This window comes from Ursus maritimus, unplaced genomic scaffold (assembly GCF_017311325.1).
Source record: "Ursus maritimus isolate PB19 unplaced genomic scaffold, ASM1731132v1 scaffold_18, whole genome shotgun sequence".
Lineage (NCBI taxonomy): Eukaryota > Metazoa > Chordata > Mammalia > Carnivora > Ursidae > Ursus > Ursus maritimus.
In genome coordinates, this window is record NW_024424230.1 from 48,365,616 (window position 1) to 48,392,747 (window position 27,132).

The window sequence follows — 27,132 nt, forward strand, 5'->3', positions numbered from 1 at the left end:
TCGAAAACGGGCAGAAAGACTTTTTAAAAGGACAGCTGCGGGGTACCAAGTTCGCATCCAGCGGGGGCCAGGCGGGCTAGGCGGGCCAGGCGGGCCAGGGCCAGGCCCACTCTGCGGTGGGCGCGGGGCAGCGCAGCGCATTGCGCAGGCGTGCACCTGTGCTGGTGCAGGGGCCGCGCGCTCGCGCTTGCCCGCTGCCTCGCGCTGCTTCCCCTCCCACCTCCCTCGGCTCTCCACCCTCCAGGCCCCGCCCCGCCTCGCCCGCTCTGCGCGCCGGGTCTTCTCCTGCAGTCGCCCCGTGGCTCCGCGGGCGGGCGAACTGCGTGTTGCTGCGTCATCGCCAGTGGCCGGTTTGAATGAGATTCTCGTCGCACCCGTGCTGCCGCCACTACCGCGCCTCTGCCTTGGCCGCCGCCACAGCTTCAGCTCGCCCCTTTCCCTTCCACGCCCTTGCCAGGCCCGGCCTTCCTGCACCGCCGCCGCCTCTTGCGCCGCCATGCCGCTTTATTCCGGTGAGCTCTTTCCTCGCCCTGTAGTTCCGTCCTGCGCTAGGCCCCTGAGTAGGCCGGGCCTGCAGGGCAGGCACCCGGCTGAGCATTGGGCGGGGGAGGGGACCGGGCAGGCATGGGTGGGGGTGACTGCGGCGTGGCGACGACCCAGGCCCCTTTCTCTTCGCCCGCTCTTTCCGAGCTCTACAACCCGAGGGATCGCTGTCCCTCTGGGTCGGGTGGGTGGGGAGTGGGATGGGAGGGCGAGTCAGCTCGGAGCGGTGACTCTGCAGAATAGTTTCTGTCGCTGTCCTAGTGAGCCAGGAGAGGTGAGGGTGTGTCCTGAGGCACCCGGGACCAGGCTAGAGGTGTAGTGGGATTTTCTTGGACTCGTTAGTGGTAGCTGTGGAAGGGGAGAGTCTAGGAGGGGGAAGCCTAGGTAAGGGAGGGATGGGAAGGACCTGGAATGGAAGGTTCGCATTCTTGGTGCTTGAGGTTTCCCTTAACAGCTTCCCATAGCTTGCTTATCTCTTGCTGCCTTTGGCTCAAACACCCCTTTTGTACCAATCGGTTTTATCCCGAGGTAGATTGTTAACTTTCTGCTTTGTTTTCATTTCATCAAACGTTATATTGAGTTTTACGTCTCAAGCGTAGTGTTAGCTTTGAGACTTAGATAAATACAAATACCCGCAGGCTTCATTTCCTTTTAAATGGCGTTTGACAGTTTTTATTTTATTTTGCTTGAGGCAGTCCAAGGTATTGGCTAGGGATCACATTTTCACTTAATGGACCTTGCTGTTCTTAGTCTTATTCAAAATGGCACCTAAAACGTATCTGTTGACTTCGGTTCGCCATGGATGTGTGATTCATTGCCCGTTCCTAACTCTATCATAATTCCTTTAAGAAGATTCAGCATTTTCAAAGAATGATATGAAACAAAGGATTAATGCTTAATTTCGAGGTGGATTCTTGGTGTTCTAGAATCTTGAATTGAATGCTTTAATGATTGCTCAACCTCTTTCTAAAGCCATGATTAACAGTAGAATGGTACTTGAAATATACTATTTATGCAATGTAGAATTGAGGGGTTATTAATTAAGTGATGGCGATAAATACCAGTGTATGCTACTCCTTAAACAAACTGGTAGACTCACATAAGGACACCACCAACCCCTCTCTTTGTTCCTCTCAAAAAATACTTACATTGACCAAACTATCTATCTTTACATTACATTCTATCTTAAATATTTAATCATATCTTTTCCTTATTTCCAAGATGAGAGAATTGGAGTAGATTTCTAGATTTCTTCTTTGACCTCTCCATATTGAGAATTTATATTTTCAGGTTTGGCAAAAACCCCTATATTAAAGTAAGACTATTTTAAGTGCCATTTCATAAGTTTTAGTAGAAAATTAAATAGAGTCATATATAGTTAAGGATAAGTGCTGTAAAAATTAATGAACACCTGTATACTGGGCACAAAGCTAGTGTTTTTATACATGTTGCTTTGTTTTTATCTTCAACATAATAATATGATACTGGTATAATTCTCTTTGATGGGTAAGCAAAAAGTTTAACTTGCTCATGGTGACACCGCTAAATCAATTTCAGATAGGTTCTTCATTATTTTTAATACTGTTTTGGTTTAGTCTTATCTTTTGCTTGTACATTGTTCTCTGTTCCTGGTTTATTTCAAGATTACAGTTGTGCCCTCTTCAAGCCCATTTTCCCAGCTGCTGCTGGAGTGATCTGATGTTCAAACCAGACTAAAGTGGCCTTTTACAGATAACTGCATTTCTGCAACATAAAGCCCAAAGCCTGTATGTTTTATCATGACTTAAAGTGTTACCTTTCGCGACTTGATCCTTGGCCAGCTTCCAGTTTTAGCTTCCTCCCTTTCTCTCAGGGAATTACTTAAATCTCAGAACACATAAAGTTTTATGCTTTTGATGTTTTTCTTACCTTTTCCAGGAGTGCTTCTATTTTAAGTGTCTGGCTAACACCTAATTTCTTCTTTGAGACTCAACTCAAAGTTGATAGTTAGAACCCAAAGTTACCACTTCCTGCAGGGAATCCTTCACTCATGAAGCATTCCTTTGTGATCCTGTAGCATTTATAATATTTATATTGTATTGTTAATTATTTTGACCTTTTCTCCCCCTTTTCTCTCTCTTTTTGGATTCTGAGTTCATAGAATCTGCCCAGTGCTTGTTCTGGGGCTTATTGAATGAATGCTAAACGCATTAATTGAACTAGTGAAGGAATTGGGTGGGATTTGGAGTAAGGATTAGTTTTTCATGTTTTGCTTTTATTAGGAAAATAGATAGCTATTAGTTGTGAGATTCTCATTTGAGTAGGTATGAAGTTTTCAGCGGAAACAAGCTATGTATATCCTTGCGTTTACTTATTTTTATGTATTTCAGAAGTTAGCTATTATATGAGGCCAATTGAAATTTTTTTTAGTATATGGTAAAATGTATATAACAAAAAATGTACTGTTTTAACCATTTTTAAGTGTACATTTTTTGGCGTTAAATACATAACTGTTGTGCAACCATCATCACCATCCACCTTCAGAAGTTTTGTTTTGTTTTTTTTTTTTTAAAGATTTTATTCATTTGAGAGAGAGAGAGAGAGAAACAGAGCACACAAGCAGGGGGAGATGCAGAGGGGGAGGGAGAAACAGGCTCCCCGCTGAACCAGCTGGGAGCCTGATGTGGGGCTCAATCACCGGGACCTGGAGATCCTGACCTGAGCCGAAGGCAGACGCCTAACCATTTGAGCCACCCAGGCCCCCCCAGAACTTTTTCTGTTCCTACACTGAAACTCTATACCCATTAAACGATAACTCTTCATTTCCTCTTCCTCCCAGCCTCCTGGCAACCACCATTCTACTTTCTGTCTCTATGAATTTGACCACTGTAGGTACCTCAAATAAGGGAAATCATAACGTTTGACTTTTTATATCTGGCTTATTTTGCTTAGCATAATGTCTCCAAGGTTCACTTATGTTTTATAGCATGTATAAGAATTTCATTACTTTTTAAGGCTGAATAATATCCATTGTATGTCTACCATATTTTGTTCATCCGTTTATCTGTTAATGGACATTTGGGTCACTCACATCTTTGAGGCTTTTGTGAATAATGAACTTTGAACAGGGGTATACACATAACAGTTTGAGTCCCTGCTTCATACTTTTGAGTGTATACTTAGAAATAGAATTGCTGGGTAATATGGTTAAGTTTAATTTTTTAATTACTTTTTTAAAATTTAATTACTTAATTACACCATACTTTTTTCTGCAGTGGCTGTACTGTTTTATATTCCTATCAGGGATACTTAAGGGTTCTAGTTTTTCTATATCCTCACCAGCACTTGGTATTTTCTTCTTCATCTTCTTTTTTTAATAGCCATCCAAATGACTGAAGTAGGATTTCTGTATTTTTTAATGATTTAGTCGTATCTTTGGATTCTTAATATTTGACCACCTCGGGGCGCCTGGGTGGCACAGCGGTTAAGCGTCTGCCTTTGGCTCAGGGCGTGATCCCAGAGCTCTGGGATCGAGCCCCACGTCAGGCTCCTCCGCTGAGAGCCTGCTTCTTCCTCTCCCACTCCCCCTGCTTGTGTTCCCTCTCTCGCTAGCTGTCTCTCTCTCTCTCTCTGTCAAATAAATAAATAAATAAATAAATAAATCTTTTAAAAAAAATTTTGACCACCTCTTGCTTAGGAACCACATGTTTTAATTCTCCCATGGAACCTTTTTTCTTATAGTTCAGAATCTGTATTCCTTAACCTGTTTTAAATATGCTTTATTTTTCCAAGAATTTTTTTTGTTTTTACAAATTATCTTTCTAACTTTTCTTTACTCTTTCTATTCCGGCAGTATGTACTGATTTTAATAGTTGTTTAATTAAACACATTTTGAAGTCTGTGAACCTTATTCTGGGAAATAATTCCATAGTGATCATATTTTGCTGAGATTATTAGAGTAGGATTCAAAGACTTGAATATTTACTGACTAGTTTTGTGACTAGTAAATCGATCATCTTCTCTTAAATCTGAGTTTCTTTATTTATCAAATGGGAAGTTGGATTAGATTCAATTAAATTTTATTCAGGACCTACTACATTCAAGTCACTCCTAATTAGGTAGACATTATGAGCGTATAAAGAATGACATAGGCTAGTTCTTGAAAGCCAAACTGATAGTCCCCTGGGATCTTCTAAATCTGAATTCCTGTTATTTTATAAGTGAAAAAAATAAATTCTGGTTTTGTTTGCAGTTACTGTGAAATGGGGAAAGGAGAAGTTTGAAGGTGTAGAATTGAACACTGATGAGCCTCCAATGGTGTTCAAGGCTCAGCTTTTTGCACTGACTGGAGTCCAGCCGGCCAGACAGAAAGTTATGGTGAAAGGAGGAACATTGAAGGTAAAAGTGCAAATTTTCATTATATACTGTTATATAATTAATGGAAACAAACACCAGAAAATGTAGTATTTGAGGTATTTTTTTTATTTGGTTAAAGTATATAGTCTATGAATTTAAAACTACCTTATTCATGTTAGTGTAGGAAGAAACGTTGTGGCCATTTCAAAACACTGTATTATAAAAGCATCATTAAAATTTTTATTTTAAAATGCATTGTATCAGTGAATATTCCTAGGAATCCAGGGAGTAAGGAACTTTCCATTTATCTCTGTTTGGATTTTTTTTCCCCTGTGAGGGTGTGTTAAAAAGTATTTGATTTTGTTTAGATTAATATAAAAATCTATATATCCTTAGTAGTTTTCTGTTATAAGGGTGGAGAAGATTCCATCTCTTAAAAATATGGAACCAATATGGTAGATAAAAAAAAGGCTATAGAAGGTATTTTGTACATGCATTCAAATGTTGAAATTGAAAATATTTCAACATCTTTACCAAAGCCCCACTTCTGGAATACTGGAAAACTGTTAATTTTTTCTTTTGGCCTGTTTCATATTCTACCCATTAAAAAAGAGCTTCTATCACTTACGAGTAATCACTGTGTAAAACCTGTTTGGAGGTGGGAGAGAAAATTTTTGTTTAAAAAGAGAGCAGACCTAATTTTTCCTTTAGTTCCCTTGGAATGGTCATATTAACTACAGTTAGGAGTCTAAGCTTACTGGCATCATTGGTGACGGGCCACAAAAAGATGCAAGTAGTATTGTTTGTAGTACTATGGAAGTATAGTTTTAAAAAAATACTATCCTCAAGACTTAGGTATGGAATGCCAAAATGCTGTAGTTAACTTTAGAGATAAGGTTTGGTTGCCCCTTCAGCTGGGCAGTAAAATTGATGCTGGTGAAGAAAACATTGTTTCCCCTCCAAGTTGCAGTATGAGCTTTTTAGTCTTCAGTGAACTTGATAACTGAATTTGTGATGAGCTGTATGCTGGTGGTGTACTGTGGAGAATTACAGAGAAATGGTAATTAAATGAAACTAATAGCGATCCCTTATTGAAAAATTATTCTGTGCCAGGCTTTTATTTTCTTTAATTCTCAACTATATATATTTTAAAAATGAGAGTAAATGTATTTTATAATTTCATAAGTAAGAAAACGTAGCATCTGAGAGATTTAAGTAACATATAGCAGGGGACCAGAAGAGCATGTGACTTAAAATTCAAGCAGATCTCAGTTCATTTTTCAGTTTTGTGTGACCTCAGATAAGATATCTGAGGGAGCATATATAGTTATCATTCCTTATGATTAATAGAAGTGGCCCTTAAACTGAGAAGGACATTTAGGAAATTACTGTTGCACTTTGAAGCAGGATGTCCAAAGAGATAATTAGTGGCACCACCAAAGGGAAGCATATTAGGTGCCTGGCATCTTGTGTAAAGAAGTAATAATGGAAATGACTTTATCCTGTGAAGGGAAAGGGCTTAGCTGCAGTAGGCCAAGATACCTGTGGGCCATTCATGGCATTAAAAAAAAATTGTTTTAATTGAATATATTGAAGTGAAAGTATTTAAGTACTTCATAGATGTGAAATTTAGGTCTTGAGAAACGTTTGTGGACACAGCAAATGTTATTAAGGGTTAGTTTGCCTCTGCCAGTCCTGGTATAATTTTTAACAGCACTTTCATTCTCAAGAATCTCCTGCTTTGGACAGTAAATTATATAATCATTCTAATTATGTAGACCTTATTTCATAAGTTCTCTTCATTCCCGTCACATAAGCTAATTATTAGCTTTGCTGGTTCCATACATGTAACAAACATGCAAAAAATTAGTATTTGTCATCAGTCAAGTGTTTTCAGTCCTTTTGGTATGGTCAGGTTTATTGTCTTTTAGATTGTGTCTTTTGTAGTTTAAGCAATTGTAAGACTTACTGACTTTAAGACTGCATTTAAAAAAAATACTTTTGATTGTAGTAATTTTAAGTAAAATGTGCAAACAAAAAATTTATTCTATTTTGGAGTAGCTTAAAATTCGTTGATTATTAGAATATGTTCAAAGTATACAGGAGTGGTTAAATGCTTTTCATTTGCTTTTAAAACAGGATGATGACTGGGGAAACCTCAAAATAAAAAATGTAAGTATTATAAGAGCACTTACTATAATTCAGTTTCTTAATTATTGTACGCAAATGCATTCTAAATGCCTGTTTATATCCAGCACTGTCTATTGAAAATACTTTCCTTTTCCCGTTGACTTGTCTTGGAATCTTTTTTGAACATCTGTTGTAGGTTTACTTTTGGACTCCTGTCTCCTTGATATATTTGATTATAATTTATGCTAGTACACATGGTCTTAGTGATTAAAGCCTTTTTGTATGTCTTGAAATGAGATGGTATAAGTTCTCCAACTTCTGCAAGAATATTTTAGCTGTTTTAGCTCCTTTGCATTTCCCTATAATTTTAGAATAAGTCTCAATTTTTACAAATGGACTCCTGGAATTTTGAGATTGTGTTGGTTCTTTGGTTCAGTTTGGGAAAACGGGCATCTTAACAGTAATGAGTATTAAAATCCTTAAATGTGATGTACTCTGTTTAGGTGTTTATATTCTCTTAAACTGAGTTTTGTAGCTTCTTAGCATAGGATCTTCACGGTTTTTGTTAGATTCTCTGAACTTAAGGTTTTGTGGCTGTTAAATGATATTTTTTAAAAATTTTGTTTTCCAGCGTTCATGGGTAGATTATAAAAATGTAGTTTATTTTCATCCTGTGACCTTGTTAAATTCACCTCATAGTTTTATTAGTTCTAGATTCTATTTCCTTTTTTTTTTTTTTTTTTTTTAAGATTTTTATTTATTTGAGGGAGAGAGCGAGAATGAGCAGTGGGGAGGGGCAGGAGGAGAGAAAGAAGCAGACTCCCTGCTGACCAGGAAGCCCGACTCAGGGCTTGATCCTAGGACCCTGGGATCATGACCTGAGCCGAAGGCAGCTGCCTAACTAACTGAGCCACCCAGGTGCCCCTGTTGGGGGTTTTTAATGTACATGAGCATATTATCTGCAAATAGAGGTATTTTTACTTCTTCCTTTCCAATCTTTATGACTTTTATTTCTTTTTATTGCCCAATTTCATTGGGCTAGGACTTCTAATACAGTGTTGAATAGAAAGTGGTAAGAATGGGCATCTTTTTTTATACTAGCTCGTTCACTAAGACCTTTTAAATTATGAATGGCTGTTGAATTTTGTTAAGTTACTAAAAATAGCCTATGATTTTGATACTTTGATAATCTGGTTAGTCTCATTGATTTTTATTTTATTTTTTATATTTTTTAAAGCTTATTTATTTATTTGAGAGACAGAGAGAGAGAGAGAGAGAGAGAGAGAGGGAGTGCACTCATGAGCCACGGGGAGGAGCAGAGGGAAAGGAAGAAGCAGACTTCCCACTGAGCAGGGAGCCCAGTGTGGGGCTTTATCCCAGTTCCCTGAGATCATGACCTGAGCCGAAGGCAGACCCTTAACCAACTGAGCAACCCAGGCGCCCCTCTTTGATTTTTAATTGTTAAATTTTACATTCCTGGGATGGTTAACTCAGATTTTTTGGGTTTTGCAGCCCCATTTACACTCTTAAAAATTATTATTTTTAAACCCCAAAGAGTTTCATATATGTTAGTTATATCTGTTAACACTTACCATATTAGAAATTAAAACTGAAATTAAAAAACCTGTTTATTTAGAAATAACAATGACAAACCCATTACATGTTAATTTTATGTTTTTAAATGTTTTCCCAAAAATATCATGAAAGGACTGGCAGTGTTCTGTATTTTTGCAAATCTTTTGAAAATCTAGCTTAATAGAAGATAATTGAATTCTCATATTTGCTTCTGCATTCAATCTATTGCGATATGTTGTTTTAGTTGAGGTATATATAAGAAATCTGGCCTCACATAAATAGTTGGAAAAGGGAGGTAACTTTTCAGTTAAAATTGTGAGCATTCTTCTTTCATAGCACACCCAAACTCAACATGTAATAGCTTATTATTGGTTAGTTTGTGGTAGAAACCACATCAGTGACCTTTTGTGCATAAAAATCTATTTGTCTGTAACTGGAAAGGTGCCAAATACATAGCGACAAATACAAAATTCTGATTTTACTCGAAAGCTCTAATTTTGTCATTGGCAACTATATGTAGTCAGTTGTTTACCCTAAGGCAGCAAGCTCACTTCACTTATTTTTGAGAAAATGTTAGCTAAATACTTGAGGATAAAAACTCGTAATTTGTAGTTTTAAATAAAAATGATATTCCATTGAAAAAACAACTAGTCCAGTTTGCAACTCAGACATTTACACAAGCTTATCCTGAATAAAATGATCATACTTTGGTGTGCAGATGTGTTATTTCTACTGATTATTTTCATATATCTATATCTGTCTATATTTATTTGTTTATTTTTATACAGAGAGAGGGTAGGGGCAGAGCGAGTGAGCGAGAGAATCTCAAGCAGGCTCTGTGCCCAGCTGGAGCCTGACAAAGGTCTCCATCTCACAATCCTGAGATCATGACCTGAGCCAAAATTGAATCGGACATCAAGAGTTAGACACTTAACTGACTGGGCCACCCAGGCACACCCCACTGATATATTTTTAATAGACTTTATTTTTTGGAACAGTTTTAGGTTCACAGCAAAAACTGAGTTTTAAGTTCACAGCTAAACAGAGCTTTCCCATTTATCCTCTTCCCCACACATGTAGAGCCTTCTCCATTACCAACATCCCCTAACAGGATGGCACATTTGCTATAATTTTTTTTTTTTAAGATTTTATTTGTCGGAGAGAAAGAGTGCACGCGCCTGCACAAGCATGGGGTGTGGCAGGCAGGGGGAGAAGCAGGCTCCCTGCTGAGCAAGGAGCCCAATGTGGGACTTGATCCCAGGACCGTGGGATCACGACCTGAGCCGAAGGCAGAAGCTTAACTGACTGAGCCACCCAGGTGCCCCATATTTGTTATAATTGATGAACTTATATTGACACATCCTTGTTGCCCGAAGTCCATGGTTTACATTAGGATTCACTCTTGGTGTTGTACATTCTGTGGGGTTGGACAAATGTATGATGACATGTATTCACCATTATAGTGTCATACAGAGTAGTTTTATTGCCCCCAGAATTCTGTGTGCTTTGCCTGTTCATCCCTTCAACCCCCTGACAACCATTGATATTTTTACTGTCTCCATTGTTTTGCCTTTTCCCAGAAGTCATATAGTTGGAATCCTACAGTATGTGTCCTTTTCAGATTGACTTCTTTCACTTAGTAATATGTATTTAAATTTCCCGCATGTCTTTTCTTGGCTTTGATAGTTCAGTTCTTTTTAATGCTGAGTATAGTCCATTTTCTGGGTGTACCACAGTTTATTCACCTACTGAAGGAGATCTTGGTTGCTAGGACAAGTAAGTCTTTTTTGATTGGGTGCTTCTCATTTCATAACAGAATATCACAAAGAAATGTATTCAAAGGTTGAGATTTAATAAAATTAATCATTTTTACCAATTTATTTGATGTCATTACTTTGATATGTGCTAAACTGTTAAAATTTTTAGCCTCAAGTGATTTACCACTGTTAGTGCAGATGTCAGCACAGTGAAAAAGGGACAATAACATCTTAGTATTATGAAAATAGTTTTGATCTTGCTGGCTCTGTGAAGGAATTTCAGAGACCAGTAGGGGTTCACAAACACTTTGAGAACTGGGACACACCCATTGAGTCATGATTTATTTATCTCATCTATGCATTGCTGGATTTAATTTTCTCTTTTTTTTAAAAAAAATATTTGTATATATGTTCATTAGGGATATTAGTATTTTTATTTGGGGACATATTGCCTTCTCTTTTCTAAATGAGTTTGTGTAAGATTGGTAATATTTCTGTAAATACTTGAAATAATTTACCAGTGAATTTTATCTGGATTTTCTTTGTGGGAATTTGATTGATATTTAATTTCTTTAATAGATATAGGGTATTTAGATTCTCTGCTTTTTATGTCCATTTTGGTGAATTTTCTCTTTTGAGAAAGTTTGTTTAAATATATTGAACTTATTGGCATAAAGTTATTCATAATATCCAGACTATTCATTAATTATTCTCTTACATCTGTTACCTTTATTTGTTGATGTCTCCCTCCACCTTTATTCCTGATACTGACATGTCTTTGGTGTTTTGTTTTGTTTTTGGTCAGTGGTGCTAAGGATTTATCAATTAATCTTTTCAGTTTTTTACTTTGTTGATTCTATATATTATCCATTTTCTGTTTTACTGATCTGCTCTTTGTTTCCTTTTTTTTACCTTGGGTTTAAATTGTTTCATTTTCTTGCTTTTTAAGGTGTGTGCTTAAGTCATTGATTTTTTTTTTTTAATGCCTTCTTTCCTTATGTAGACACTTAAAATTATTACTTTCTCTTTAATCACTTATAATTGTATCCACAACTTTTGATGTGCTATATTTTTATTATGCAATTAAATATTTTCTTATTTATGTTGTGGGTGGTTTTTTTGTTGTTGTCCTCGTCGTTGTTGTTTTTTACCCCATGGATTGTTTAGAACTATGTTGTTTCATCTCCAATTATTTGGGTCTTTTTCTAATATATTTTTGTTACATATTTCCAATTTGATTCTGTTGTAGTCCCATAACATATCAATGTTATCTTAGTCAGCTGAGATTTACTGACCCTTTTTTTATGGACTGTATATGATTCAGAAAGGCTAAAATATTTATTATACTTATTATATTATCATTGAACTGCTGCTCTAAGATTTATATTATGTATCTTTAACTTATCTGCCTTAAATAACAAATGACTTCAGGTATAGTATAAGATTCTTAAAGCGGTATACTTCCATTTCACTGGTCCTTTTTGCTGTTGTCATACAGTTTACTTCTACATGTTAGAAATCTTATGCTTCATCCTATTTTTCCTTTAAATAGTCATTTATCATTTAAAGAGATTAAAAATGTTTAAAACTCATATTTACCATTTTTGGCATTCTTCCTTTGGATCCAAATATAAATTTCCATCAGATACCATTTTCTTCTGCCTCAAAAACTTAACATGTTTCTTGCAGAGCAGATCTATGAATTTTCTCTGCTTTTGTTTTTCTGAAAAGCCCTTTATTTCACCTTTATTTTTGAAAGATATTTTTGATAGGTATAGAATTCTAGATTAACACTTTTTCTTTCAGTATGTGAAAAATGTCTTCTGATTTGCATAGTTGTGGTCATTCTTTGTTCCTTTGTGTGTAATGTGTTTTGTTCCTCCTGATGCTTTTGAGATTTTTCTCACCGTTGCTTTTCAGCAATTTAATTACATGTTTTGGAGAGGTTTTCTTTGTTTATTCTGTTTGAGCTTCTTGGATTTGTGGGTTTATAATTTTTATTTGGAAAAGTTTTAGCTATTTAAGTATGTTTTCTGTGTGCCCTCCTCTTTTTTGAGACTACAATTACACATGTTGGGTAGTTTTTCCCATTGTAGAATTCTGGTCCCTTTATTTGTGTGTGTGCATGCGTGTGTTCATCTGTTGATGGGGATTTGTGTTTCTGCTTTTTGACTGTTACGAGCAGAACTGCTGGGAACCTTCATCTCTAGATGCATGTTTTCATTTTCTTGAGTAAATAACCTGTGAATGGAATTGGTGGGTCATATGGTTAAGTATGTGTTTAGCTTTGTAAGGAACTGCCAGGTCCTTTCCAAAGTGCTGGTTGTACCATTCTGCATTCTTATGAGCAGTATGTGATAGATCCGGTCGTTCTGCATCCTCACGGCATTTGACTGTCGTCCCTCATTTTTCTTTTAGCCAATCTGATGGGTGTGTGGTGATACGTTCTTGTGGTTTTAGTTTACATTTATCTGATGACTGATGATATTGAACATTTTGAGCTTATTGGCAGCTTTTTTATCTTTTTATGAAATGTCTGTTCAGATCATTACCTATTTTGAATTGGATTATTTTCTTAATCGCATATAAAGAATATATGCTGAAGTCTTTTGTGAGATATATGTGCCCTGATATTTTCTCTCAGTTTCTGATTTTTTAGTCTTTTAATAATGTTTTGTTGAGTAGAAGTTTTAAATTTTGTTGAAGTATAACCTATCAGTTTCTTTCTTTTATGGTTTTGACTTTTTGCGTCCCACCTAAGAAATCTTTGCCTATGTCAGGGTCACAAGACACCTCTGTTTTCTAAAACTTTCCAAGTTGTAAAACGCTTTTATACTTAGGTATAGCATCTGTTTTGAGCAGACTCTTGTGTTTGTTGGTAAGTAATGGTTGAGGTTTATTTTTTTTTTCATATGAGTGTGAGCACATGTAAGTCTATTTCTGGATTCTGTTCTCTTCTGTTGATTTGTATATGTACCTTTACACCACTACCCACTCCCCACCGTCTTGATTATTCAAGACTTGAAATTAAGTAGTAGGAGTCTGATTGTTCTTCTTTTTCAAAACTATTGGCTGTTCGAAGATCTTTGCATGTCCTTTGTACATTTTAGACTCAGCTTATTTTCTACAAGAGTCTGCTGGGATTTTGATGGAATTATATTGATACTATATATCAAATTGAGATGTCTTTTTAAAATATTTTTAAACTTTTTTTTTATTTTGAGAGACAGAGAACTTGTGTGCATGAGCAGGGGGAGGGGCAGCGGGAGATGGAGAGAGAGAATCTTAAGCAGGCTCCATGCCCAGCGTGGAGCCCAATGTGGGGGCTTGATCTCACAACCCTGAGATCATGACCTGAGTCAAAATTAAGAGTCAGTTGTTTAACTGACTGAGCCATCCAGGTACCCCCAAATTGGGACATCTTAATACTGAGTCTTCTAAAAAAAATTTCTCACAGCAGTGTTTTATATTTTTTTCTTTTTTAAAGAAAGATTTTATTTATTTATTTGAAAGAGAGAGCACATGCACCAGTGAGGGGCAGAGCAGAAGCAGACTCCCCAGCAAGGAGGGAGCCTGATGAGGGGCTTGATCCCAGGACTCTGGGATCATGACCTGAGCCAAAGGGAGACGTTTAACCGACTGAGCCACCCAGGCGCTCTATTTTCTTTTCTTTCTTTTTCTTCTTCTTCTTTTTTTTTTTTTTTCCAATGTTTGTTTATTTGAGAGAGAGCACCTGTGTGGGCACACATGCGTGGGCTGATGTCAGGGGAGGGGCAAAGGGAGAGAATCTTCAAGCTGACTTCCTGCCGAGGGTGGAGCCCAACAAGGGGCTTGATGTCAGGACCCATGAGATCATAACCTGAGCTGAAACCAAGAGTTTGATGCTTAATCGACTGAGCCACCCAGGCACCCCTTTTATTTTCAATAAAGGATCATACGCATGTTTTTTCTTACATGTTATTAAATATTTCATGGTATTTGGTGCTATCATAAATGGTATTTTTCAGATGTCATTTTCCAGTTGTTTATTGCTAACATATAGAAGTAGACTTAATTATTGTGTATTGATCTTGTATCCTGTGATTTTGCTGATTTTTCCATATTAGTGTTTAGGATAATGTAGGTGGGATACAATCATGTTGCAAGTAAGAATGGTTTTATTTTTCCCTTTTCAGTCTCCATTCCTTGCCTTATTGCACTGGCTAGGATTTTCAGCACAATGTTGAGTAGAAGTGGTTGATAGTGCACACATCATTGTTTTTTTTCCTGATCTTAGGAGAAAAGTCTCCAGTTATGGCTGGAGTTGTTTTACAAATGCTCACCATTAGTTTGAGGAAGTTCTCTATTTGTAGTTTGCTGAGAGTTTTTATTCATGAATGGGAGTTGAATTTTTCAAGTACTTTTTCCATATCTATTGCAGTGATCATTTTTTTTTGATCCTTTAATCTGTTAATGTGGAAATATATTGACTCTTGTGAATAGTAAGCCAACCTTTCATTCTTGGGATAAACCCCATTTAGTCATTATGTATTTTCCTTTTTTATATATTGCTGGATTCTTTTTGGTGGTATTTTGTAAAGGATTTTTTGTGTTTCTTTTTGTGAGAATTACTGGTTTATAGTTTTCTTAACTTGTTTTTGTCTGCTTTTGCTATCAGTGTAATCCTGGCCATATAAAATGGGTTAGGAGGTATCCCCACCTCTCCTCTTTTCTGAAAGAGATTTTCTTTAAGTGGTTCATAGAATTCTCCAGTGAAGCTTGGAGCTTTCTTTGTGGGAAGACTTTCACTTAGGGATTTAGTGTATTTAATAAATACAGGACTATTGAGATGTTATATTTTCTTTGACATCTGTTTCGGTAATTAACATCTTTTAAGGAATTGGTCCATTTAATTTACAGTTTTAATTGTCAACTTGATTGGCATAATACACTCTTATTATCCTTTAATTCTAGAGTGCTGTCTCTAGTGCTGTTTTCTCTTTTCCCCCCCCTGGTATTGGCAAATTGTGGTTTCTCTCTCGCTTTCTTCATTATGTACCCAGAGATTTGTCAATTTCATTGATTACACCCCCCCCCAAAAGAATCAACGTTTGCTTGTTCTTTTATCATTTTACTGATTTCACTTCTTTGCTTTATTTCCTTCTTTTACTTTGGTTTTCACGTATGCTTTTTCTAGCTTCTTATGGTAGAATCTTAATTTATTTTACACCTTTTTGTTTACTGTTTTTATCTTCTGCCCAGTTTTCTATGGTGTTTGCTTTACTGATTTTTATTTATTTATTTTTTTTGCATGCTTCTCTATAGTGTAACCTTTTTCTCCATTTTTTCCTTTTAAATTTTGACTGGTAATGTTTTACAGAAGTTTTCAAGATATGTGTAGTAACATTAGTCCTTTCATCTTTTATGTCAATTTTAGAAAATATTCCAGCAAAGCAAGATTTTTTAATTCACTTACATGATTTTGTAATTAGTTGTTTTATTTATTTATTTTAAAAGATTCATTTATTTTAGAAAGTGCGAGTGCATGCATACAAGTTGGGGGAGGGGCAGAGGGAGAGACTCTTCAAGCACTAAGTGTGGAGCCCATCGTTGTGGGGCTCAGTCTCACCATCCATGAGATCATGACCTGAGCTGAAACCAGAGTCAGATGCTTAACCCACTGAGCCACCAGGCGCCCTTTGTTTTATTTTTTAAATCTTTAATTTGTAATTCATTTTGGGTATGGCATACCAGGAAATGGAGGACTGATGATATTTTTTTCTAAATTATTATCCAGTTTTTCTCAACATTCTTCATTGTATAATCTGTTTTCTTACCTTAAATGGTGTTGTTTTAGTCTTTATCCTTTTTAAGAAATTTCTTAGCTGTTATTATGGGTATAAATTTGGTACACGAATGAATCATTTTGTGAAGTTTCAAAAAATTAAATTTATATAATAATTTGGAATCACATCTTTACAGTAATTTTTTCTGTCTAGAAACTGGTCCTGACTTTCAGTTTATTATTTGGGTGTTTTTTATATCCTTAAGTTAAAGCTTTATAGTTTTCTTATTAAAGTATTACATATATTTTGTTATATTTACTCTTAGATATTTACTGATATTCCTTCTTTTCTGTCATATTTCTAACAGACTATTTGCCTAGTACATTCTTAAATATTTGGTTTTCCTGAGATAGTAGTCTTTAGAAAAAGATTCTTTAGTGATGGTTTAGTATTCCTTTGCTATTATCTCACGGAAAGTTCAAGTAACAATAACAGGTGATAGAATGAAGGTTACTGGATTTCAGCATAGGTGCTCTCAGGACTGAGTTTGTTATCCTTATTAATTTTCTTTTTAAAAAAAATTCTTTTAAGATTTTATTTTTAAGTAATCTCTACACCCAACATGGGGCTCAAACTTAACAACCCTGAGATCAAGAGTCACATGCCCTACTGACTAAAAGCCAGTCGGGCACCCCAGGCCTTATTAATTTTCTAATTTTAATCCTCCTCTGCAAATTTTTTATCTTCTCTTACTGTCTTTTTTTCTTCTTAAAACTCCACTTCTGGCTTTTTTTTTTTTTTTTAAACCTCCCTACTCCTTTCGTTTGTCTTATGTGTTTGTCTTCCATAGTAAGATATTGTTAACATTTCAGTATTATGTGATTTAAGGAGACAGGGTCTTCATTGTTTTTCTGTTGTATGGAATGTTATGTATGTGTTGAATGTAAATATTCCCTTAGGTTAATGATGTAGAATTATAAAATTGGATATTTTGATCTAATTTATGTGTTTGGTGTGATATTTTTCAATAATGGAGGGTTTGGTGCTCTCAAAATAATTCTATTCCATTGTAAATAATTGTTACAGTTATACAATAGACATTGACAGAAAGAATGCTATCTGCACTTTGTTTTGGGGAGAAATAATTCCACTATATGATCGTTTCGAGAATTCCCTCCCCTCCAGTATTGTAAACATTCTCAACTGTCTTTATGACAGTATTTTATTTTTCCCCTAGCTTCATTGAAGTATAATTTATATGGATTAAAATTCACCTATTTTTCGTGTGCAGTTTGATTTTGGTTAGTTTCATACAGTCACATAACCACCACCACAATCAGGATACAGAAGTTCCACCATTCTGAAAAGTTTCCTTGTGCCCCTTTGCATATAAGCAGGTGACCTCTGGCCTAAAGCAGCCACTTCAGTACTTTTTTTAAACTGTTAGTGATTTTTAGTATATTGACAAGAGTTGTGGAACCTTCACAATCTAATTTTAGAACATTTCCATCACCCCAGAAAGAAACAGGTGTCTGTTTAAAGTCACTCCCTCTTCCCACCTTTAGCCCTAGCAGTCACTAGTCTACTTTGTGTGTCTGTAGATTTACCTACCTTTTCTGGCAAATACAAGCATACAATATGTTTTATTATTTTGTGTCTGGCTTCTTTCATTGGACATAAACATTATCAAATTTTGAGCATTTTTATGAAATTAAATTTTTTTTAAAACAGGGAATGACTCTACTAATGATGGGGTCAGCAGATGCTCTTCCTGAGGAACCCTCAGCTAAAACTGTCTTTGTAGAAGACATGACAGAAGAACAGTTAGCATCTGCGGTAAGATAGACCATGTTTTATATATTTGATTGCTGCAGTTACTAAGATGCCTTTTAGAAAGTAGCATCTAAATGTTTTGAAGTTTTGGGGCGCCTGGGTAGCTCAGTCGGTTAAGCGTCTGACTCTTGATTTTGGCTCAGGTCATGATCTCAGGGTCGGGGGCTCAGGCCCTGTGACGGGCTCCACCTCTGAGAGAGTCTGCTTGAGATTCTCTCCCTCTCTCTTTGCCCCTTCCCCCTGCTCGAGTGCACACACACTTTCTCTGAAATAAATCTTAAAAAAAAATAAGTGATTTGAAGACTTAATTGGTAATATCAAGATGTGTGTTTTTGTTTATTTATTTTAAAGATTTTATTTATTTAGAACACATTTGTGAGTTGGGGGGAGAGGGAGAGTGAGAATCTCCAGCATACTCCACACTGAGCGTGGAGCCTGACCTGGGGCTCCCCAAGATGTGTGTTTTAGAAGTAAAAGATTTTATTTATGAAGTTGGCTTGAAGGGTCCTTGGATAATTCAATGTAAAGTCAAATTGTGTCTTTAATAAATAAGCGTCGGGCAGTGCTAACAGTGCTATTATTTTATGGGAAAACAGGCTCAAAGAGGATAGCTAGTTTAAATGGTGGGATGTTAAAATTCTTAAAACTTTACTTGGCTGGAAATACATACAATTTATCCTTAATTCCAACATTGGTTTAGAAAACTGGTCAACACAAACTTGTCGACTGTTTTTTTTTTTTTTTTTTTTTTTTTTTTTTACCATCCAGCATTTTTATAGTATTATTTTCTTTTTTTGAAGTGTTTCTGTGTATACTTTGTCACCCCGTTCTAATGATAAACCTTCAAAGGGGGGGGGCAAGACTGATATGATTGTTCATTTATTATTTTTGAGAAGGGAATTAAAACAATGTTTGTCAACATAATGCAAGTAAACATTTCTGTTAGTATAAAACATTGTTACTTTTGGGTAAAGTTGGAATATAAATTGGTATGAGTTGGTAAGTTATACTTCACAGTGAACTTTAGTGATTTTATATATGCTATGTCCTTTTTTAAAAATGTGTTAATCCTTGTCCTTATCAGATGGAATTACCGTGTGGATTGACAAACCTTGGTAACACTTGTTACATGAATGCTACGGTTCAGTGTATTCGTTCTGTGCCTGAACTCAAAGATGCCCTTAAAAGGTAAGACAGAAGAGAAATGTGAGTCCTTTTGGTGGGTAAGGGAGGTTCACATTGGGGGTGAGTAGTGGTTTGTGTATAATTTTTTAGCAGCTTTACTGAGATACTCATTTATTGTACAGTTCATCCTTTTAAGGTATTCATTTAAATGGTGTTTATTCACAAGGTTGTACGGCCATCACCACAGTCTGATTTTAGGTTCTTTTCTTACCCCCACCCTGAAAGAAACCTTATATTCATAAGCAGTCACTCATTTTACCCTTCCCACCTCTAGCTCTAGGCAACCATTTATCTACTTTCTGTCTTAAAGATTTGCCTATTCTGCACATTTCATATAAATGGAATCATACAATGGATGACTTTTTGTGACTGGTTTCTTTTACTCAGCGTAATATTTTCTGGGTTTATTCGTGTTGCAGTCTGTATCAGTGCTTCATCCCTTTTTATGTCTGAATAATATTCCAGTATTGATGGACAGACCACATTTTGTTAATCTGTACATCTGTTGATAAACATTTGATTCGTTTCCATTTTGTAGCTCCTTTGAGTAACGTTACTATGAACGTTCAAGGACAAGTTTTTGTGCAGACCAGTTGTTTTCATTTCTTTTGGTTATGAGTGGATTGCTTGGCCATATGGTAACTGTTAAACAGCGTTTTGAGGAATGCCAAACTGCTAGGCACCATTTTCTGTTCTCAGCGCCAGTGTAAGGGCGTTCCAGTTTCTCCATCTCCATGCCAATCTTGTTATTGTATGTCTTTGATGGTAGTCATCCTAAGGGTAAAGTGGTATCTCACCGTAGTTGTCATTTGCATTTACGTAATGACTAGTGATGTTGAGCATCCTTTCATGTGCTTACTGGCTTGAATATCTTCTTTGGAGAAATGTTTGTTTAAATCCTTTGCCTGTGTTTTAAATGGTTTGCCTTTTTATTACTCAGTTATAAGTGTTCTTTCTATATTCTGGATACAAGTCCTTTTTCAGATAGAAAATTTGCAAATATTTTCTTTCATTTTGTGAGTTGTCTTTACTTTCTCGATGTTGTTGTTTTGTTAACACAAAAGTTTTTATTTTTGATGAATTTAATTTTTCTTTTGTTTGTGTTTTGTGTGTTTGTGTATCTTATGTATGAAACCATTGCCTAATCCTAGGTCACAAATATTTACTCCTATTTTTTTTTTTAAGAGCTATACAGTTTTAGTTCTTAAATTTAGGTCTCTGATCCATTTTTATTCTGATACATTTTTAGTTAATTTTTATGTATAGTGGGGAGTTGATATCCCATCCTTTTGCAAATGCATATCCAGTTTTTCGAGTACCATTTGTTGAAGACTACTCTTTTCCCTGTAGAATTGCCCTAGCACCTTTACTGAAAATCATTTGACTATATGATGTATGTAATATATATTTCTGGATCCTCAATTCTAGTTTAGAAATAAATACACTGATTTGTATTGATTTGTCCAGTGCTAGTAATGGTTTTACTAAGAAGTAAAACTTTTTTTTAAGCCATTATACAAAAAAAAAAGAGTAAACAATTTATCCATGTTTTGATGGCCTATGAAATAGTCTATAAATGAGAATCCCTTCTCAGTGAGTATAAATATGGAACTTAAAAAATATGACTTAATTCTGACTAAGTTTATTACAACTGTCTTGTTATATACATTGCCACTTCTTAATGTAGGTTAGAATTCTAAACTGCAATTTGGATTCTTAGCCAGCTTTATGAATGTTAATTCCCCCTCTGTCCCCTTAGTGGCTTGGGCAATGCTTTGATAGAACTGAGCAGTAGAGAGGAGAGAGAAGGATTATGCAGAAACCTGAGAGTAACTGAAGGATTTCTAAATTTCTCTGGTGAATACTTGTCAGGTACTTACGAAGTTGCCTGATTGTAGCTGATATCGTTATTAATGTGCAAGACGCAGGACCTGTCTTCCAGGCACTTATGGTCTTCATTGAGAAAGGCTGTCAAGTTTGTACTGTTTCAGAATTGCTTTAATGGGAAATGTTGAAGTCAAAATTATTTTTCCTCAGGGGTTTGTAGTTATTTCTCCACTACTTTCGTGTGCCCATAGTTACTGATGAGAGATCTAACATCAGTCTTATTTCTTGATTCTTTTCTGTTAATAACTTTTAGGGTTTTTTCTTTATTTTTATTTTTCATAGTTTTCCAGTAGGGTAGGTGTGGGGTTTTCTTTATCTCATTTAGTGCTAAGTGAGCATTTTTTTTTTAAAAGATTTTATTTATTTATTTATTTATTTATTTTTTAATAATGATTTTTTATTATATTATGTTAGTCACCATACAGTACATCCCCGGTTTTCGATGTAAGGCTCGATGATTCATTAGTTGTGTATAACACCCAGTGTACCATGCAATATGTGCCCTCCTTACTACCCATCACCGGTCTATCCCATTCCCCCACCCCCCTCCCCTCTGTAGCCCTCAGTTTGTTTCTCATAGTCCATAGTCTTTCATGTTTCATTCCCCCTTCTGATTACCCCCCCTTTCTTTATCCCTTTCTTCCCCTACTGATCATCCTAGTTCTTATGTTCCATAGATGAGAGAAATCATATGATAGTTGTCTTTCTCTGCTTGACTTATTTCACTAAGCATTATCTCCTCCAGTGCCGTCCATGTTGTAGCAAATGTTGAGAACTCATAAAGATTTTATTTATTTTTTTTGTGAGAGAATGTGTGTGTGTGTGTGTGTGTGTGTGCGCGCGCGTGCGTGCACAGTTGGGGGAAAGGGGCAGAGGGAGAAGCAGACTCCCCGCTGAGCAGGGAGCCTGATGCGGGCCTGAATCCCAGGACCCTGAGATCATGACCTGAGCTGAAGGCAGGTGCTTAACCGACTTGAGCCACCCAGGCTTCCTGAGTGAACACTTTCTTGGCCGTTATTTCTTGAGAAAATGCTTCTCTCTTTTATCTAGCTTCCCTAATACTCTGAATAGTAGAATTTCTGGATCTATTTTTATGTTTCTTTTTTTTTCTCTGCACTTTTAATTTTTTAATTTTTATGTGCTGTGTTCCAGAAAAGTGCCTCAGTTCTGTTTTATATTTTACTCATTTGTGCATTAGCATTGTTTCACAGCTGCTTATTTATCACAAGCTTCTTTTCTTTAATCTCCTGTTCTTAATTTTGGATGATTCCTGCTTTGATTTCTCTGAGACTCTGAAGTACTCTTATTTAAAGTACTCTTATTTAAACCCCAGTTTGGTCCTTTTACTTTTAACTCTGTTCTCTTTAGATGTAAGGATTGACCTGTCATTTGTTTGAAGATTGTGTACTTAGGCAGCCACGTTCTCTTACTTCTGTCCCAATTGCAAGTGATCTAATGAGCATCTCGCTCGGCAGCTCCCTGCCCTAGAAGGTGGCACTTCGGACAGACGTGCCTTTCTTCCAAGACTTCCTGTGTACTTTTTTCATCTATGATACCTTCTAGCTTCTATTCCAAGGAGAACACTTTCATGTTTTAGAGTTCTTTCTCTGAGTTTTGTATAAGCAGGGGAGATTTCATCTGGTTGATTCAGTTTTCTTGAAACAAGATGAAGTATTTTATGAATGAATGCTCAGTTTTTATAAGAGGTTGGAAACCCTTGTACTTAACTAACTTAATACAAGAGGACATGGATGGGGTTGTATGTCTTTGGAAAAATGACACTAACTGATAAAATAGGAATGAAAGAAGAGAGGAAAATTTCCATGGAAGGTGTTTTACAACTGGTGATACTGAAGCTCATCCTTAAATACTTAAGAATTTTTATTTGGCAGGTTCTGGAGAGTGGGATGTATGTTGTAAAGGCTAGAAGGGAAATAGACTGGGTTGGCTGAAGAGGCAATGAGGGCCAAGACCCAGAGCTGCAGGTAAAATCTGGTTTGCTTGATGCCGCCCTATAGTGGAACTTCATGATAATGTAGGAGTTCTGAATTTAGAACTTTAAGTGAAAAGCGTATATGGTAAAAATTACCCTTAAATTCTATGAATTACTTAAAAAAACAGTATCTCATGGCCATATTTTTATCTTAATGGAGATTGGCAAGGCATCGCTTGGTAAGTACCACATAGTTTTTTCATTAGCAATTAGTAGGTTGTTATTTTACTCTCATTTTCAGATTTGTATAGGAATGATCTGTTCTTGATAGAACTTAACTATAAAAGTGGTTGGACCCAGGCTTTTGGGGGGGGGGCGTTTTAAATGTACATTTTCTGTGTCTAAATATTAGAGTCAGTTTTTTAAATTTGTTTTCCTTTGAATTTGTCCTTATGTCTTTAAGATATTTTAGCATAAGAATTCTCTATTTTGGACTTGTATTCTCCTCCCATTTTCATTTCTTACTTGCATATATATAAATATATGTATATATATATAAATTTCCCCTTGATTATCTTGCCAGAGGTTTGTGTATTTTATTTTTCACAGGTATCAGCTATTAGATTTATTCAGTCACTTCTTTCCATTGTCTGACTCATCCTGCTATTTGTTTGCATTGGTTTGTTTTCCTTAGGCTGTTCTATTTTCTGAGTTCTTAAGTTGTATGCTTAGATCGCTTGTTCTTGTGTAGTAATGAGAATACTTAGTTTTGAGTTTTTGCTTCTATTCCCTGTTCATTAGATGAGGCTATTCAGATTTTTTTTTTTTTTAAAGATTTTATTTATTTATTTGACAGAGAGAGACAGCCAGCGAGAGAGGGAACACAAGCAGGGGGAGTGGGAGAGGAAGAAGCAGGCTCATAGCGGAGGAGCCTGATGTGGGGCTCGATCCCAGAACGCCGGGATCACGCCCTGAGCCGAAGGCAGACGCTTAACCGCTGTGCCACCCAGGCGCCCCTTGTTTTGTTTTTTAAACACTATAAAATCTCTTCCTTTTAACCCCAAATTTGTTTTTAATTACTGACATACAGACATTAACATACAGAAAAGTGTACGAATGAATTATCCCAGAGGGAACACATTTGTATAACCAACACAAACAGAACCCTATCAGCTTCTTAAAATCCCCTCACAACTCTCCCTTCCTGATTGCTACTCCATCACTCTGTTCAAAATTGTTAATGCTAATGTGACTTTTAACCTCATAGGTTAATTTTGCCTATTTGGAACTCTTTATGAACAGAAACATAGATTGTTCATTTGGGTCTAGCTCATTATTTTTGGCTTAACCATGTGTGTGTAGTTGTAGTTCATTCATGTTCATGCCATTGTATGCACAAATGTACTACCAAATAATTATCCATTTTTCTGTTGGTGAATGTTTGGGTTGAGCTGATATATGATTGATGTGAATATTTCACAGATGGTAGAAAAGCCAAGGCATCCTCTTTTTGTAGGTGATAAAGTATTAATTACACATTAAGTTGATGAATTATATTTGGATTTTCTGTATCATTACTTAACTCTTATATATTGTTGACTTAATAAGACTAGAAAAGGTACTTTTTTTTTTGGTCTGTAAAACCTCTCAGTATTTCTGTGCACATCTCAGTTCTCTTGTCAGTTCCTCCTTTTACTTTCTAACAGATTTTCTTTGTAAAGTTCAATTGTTAATATTATTTGGTTTATTGAATGGTTTTATCTTAATTAGGAATTAAATGTTTTCTTGGTGTAATGAGAGTTTTTTGTGGGAGGATGATATTAAATCACTCATGATTTTCCATTCTTAGGTATTAAAAAAAAAAGATAATTCATTAGTGTAGCCTTTGCCATTAATGTGGGAATAGTTAGAAATGTCACCCTGGAACTAGAAGTAAAATCAGTAACAACAGCAGTTGTGTCATTACATGCTTCACTGATCTTTTGGGATACGCTTGCTTTATTAGTACTTTATTTCAACTTCAGAAATGCCTTTTAGGTAGTTGTAAACTGTCTGAATGGGAAACTATTACGATTTTCACATTGAGAATGAACGTATGTAATTTAGACATCACTATGAGTTGTATATTGAAAAATTTAAAAAAACCTTGAGTCACAGCAATTTCCAAAAGATCTAAATAAACAAACAAAAAAGAAAAATAATATACAATTAAGAAGTTCTGTTTAACATATTTTCTGTGATCTCTTTCATTCTACTTACATAACACAGAGGTCTTTTTGTTTTTAAATCGAAATATTTACGTAGAGTAAATACCAAATATCTTGTGTTTGTGGGATCAGTTTTGATAAATGCGAATTCTCTATAACCCATTTTACAACTATAGAACATTTCCCTCATCCCAGGATGTTTTTGTTCTTGTACCTTTTCCCAGTCCTCATCCCCTCCACCGCCCAACTCTGCAAGCAGCTACTGATCTCTTACTAGTTTTCTGCATTCTGGAAGTGAAATGTACAGAATGTAACTTATTTTTGGTTTGGCTTAGTTGTTTGAAGTTTAGTGTTTAAAGTTTATCCATGTTACTGATGGTAAGGATAGTCTGGTTGCTCCACATTCTTGCCAATCTTAGTTGATTTCAATCTTTTTCATTTTAGTCCCTCCAGTGGGTGTGTGGTACATACGCATAGTTTTAATCATAGTGGATAGACAATCATTCCCCTACCTCCAGTGTGATATTATCTGAATGATAATTTCTGATCCTGTGTCATAGACATTGTATGAGTGAATACTATAGTTTATTTCCTTTGGATGGCCAGTCCTTTGTGCTGTTGTGAATTAAATGAGAATTATAAATTGAAGGTGAATTTAGAAGTCATTTAATAGAAACACTGCAATGTATAGGTAGACTTGAAAATTAAGTGACTTACTTAATGTTACATAGCAAGTTAATGTTAAATGTAAGTGTATTGACTTTGATTTAATGTTTTTGACATAAGGCTGTTTTTCTTATTTCTGAAAGTATATTTTATTTTCTTTGTAATAATAAACATTAAGTGTGAAACAAAAATGTTTCACATTGTTTTCAGGATTTTTTTTTTTTAAATAAGATAGGAGAAAGAATTTAAATAGGCTTCATTCATCTAAATTCCCTTTTTACTTACTGTTCCTTTTTTGTACATATAATGCTTAAAGGAACAAGACCAGAAGGGAAGAAAATAGAAAGATGGGAACAACAACGCTGACAGAGTTGCAGTTGAGGGTGTCATCATAAGCTCTTTTAATTAGTTTCTTCCCTTTTGAGTTTCAGAATGAATTGAATCCTATTTAATCCTGCCTTAATGTTCCCAGGTATGCAGGTGCCTTGAGAGCTTCAGGGGAAATGGCTTCAGCACAGTATATTACTGCAGGTCAGTATCTTAAATATACTCCTTTCCGACAGGACGGTGTAGTTTCAGTAAATGTTATTTTTCACTCACAGTTTGTTTAGTAGCTTTCAGTTTACAAAATGTGTTTTGTAAAACATCATCTCATTAAAATTGGAGTACTTATACTTAATTTTAAGCAACTTAAGGACTTACTTTATTATCCAAATTATAAACCAATGATGTCTGTCTTTTCTGAAAAACAGTCTGAATTTTTTGGATTAAAGTTAATTTTAGCTTTAGGTTATATTAGTAAAATATATCTCTGGGGATATCCAGAGATAGTTTTTATTGTAGTTGATGCCACCATTGTAAGAGAGAGTCTTAGTGGGTGTTAGTGTAAGGAAATCGTGTATGAGGTATGAGGAGAGGATAGAAATAACTTACTTCTTCATTACATAAGACCATGTATTCTGTCCCCATTTGTTTTGGGCTAGTTTTACAAATGAATACTCTTAAGTCATTGGGTTAGGTCGATAGGGTATTTTTATAGCCATGCCTTTTTGGGGGCAGGGAGAACAGCTTTATTGAGATATAATTCACATCCCTTATAATTTACCCACTTAAACTGTACAATTCATTGTCTTTTAGTATATGCAGAGTTGTGCAGCCATCACCATAGTCAACTTTTAGAATGTTTTCATCACCTTGAAAAAGAAACTGTAACATTTAGCACTCAACCTGTTTTCTCCTCCCCACTCCCAGCCCTATGCAACTGCTACTCTACTGTCCATCTCAATATATTTGCCTGTTCTGGACTTTTGATATAA

At 35.8% G+C, this 27,132-nt stretch overlaps 1 protein-coding gene across 2 annotated transcripts in view; it reads left to right on the forward strand.

Moving 5' to 3' along the window:
• Window positions 1-311: 311 nt before the first annotated feature.
• USP14 (ubiquitin specific peptidase 14) overlaps window positions 312-27,132 on the forward strand; it is a 44,500-nt gene continuing 17,679 nt past the window's right edge. Inside the window, exons 1-6 of one of the 2 annotated variants that reach the window (XM_040632676.1) lie at window positions 312-512; window positions 4,775-4,920; window positions 7,018-7,050; window positions 17,837-17,941; window positions 19,023-19,126; window positions 26,289-26,347. In XM_040632676.1, the coding sequence (XP_040488610.1) occupies window positions 497-512; window positions 4,775-4,920; window positions 7,018-7,050; window positions 17,837-17,941; window positions 19,023-19,126; window positions 26,289-26,347 (463 nt within the window). In that variant the 5' untranslated portion in view covers window positions 312-496. The remainder of the gene's footprint in view (window positions 513-4,774; window positions 4,921-7,017; window positions 7,051-17,836; window positions 17,942-19,022; window positions 19,127-26,288; window positions 26,348-27,132) is intronic. The other variant, XM_040632677.1, reaches the window with a different exon arrangement.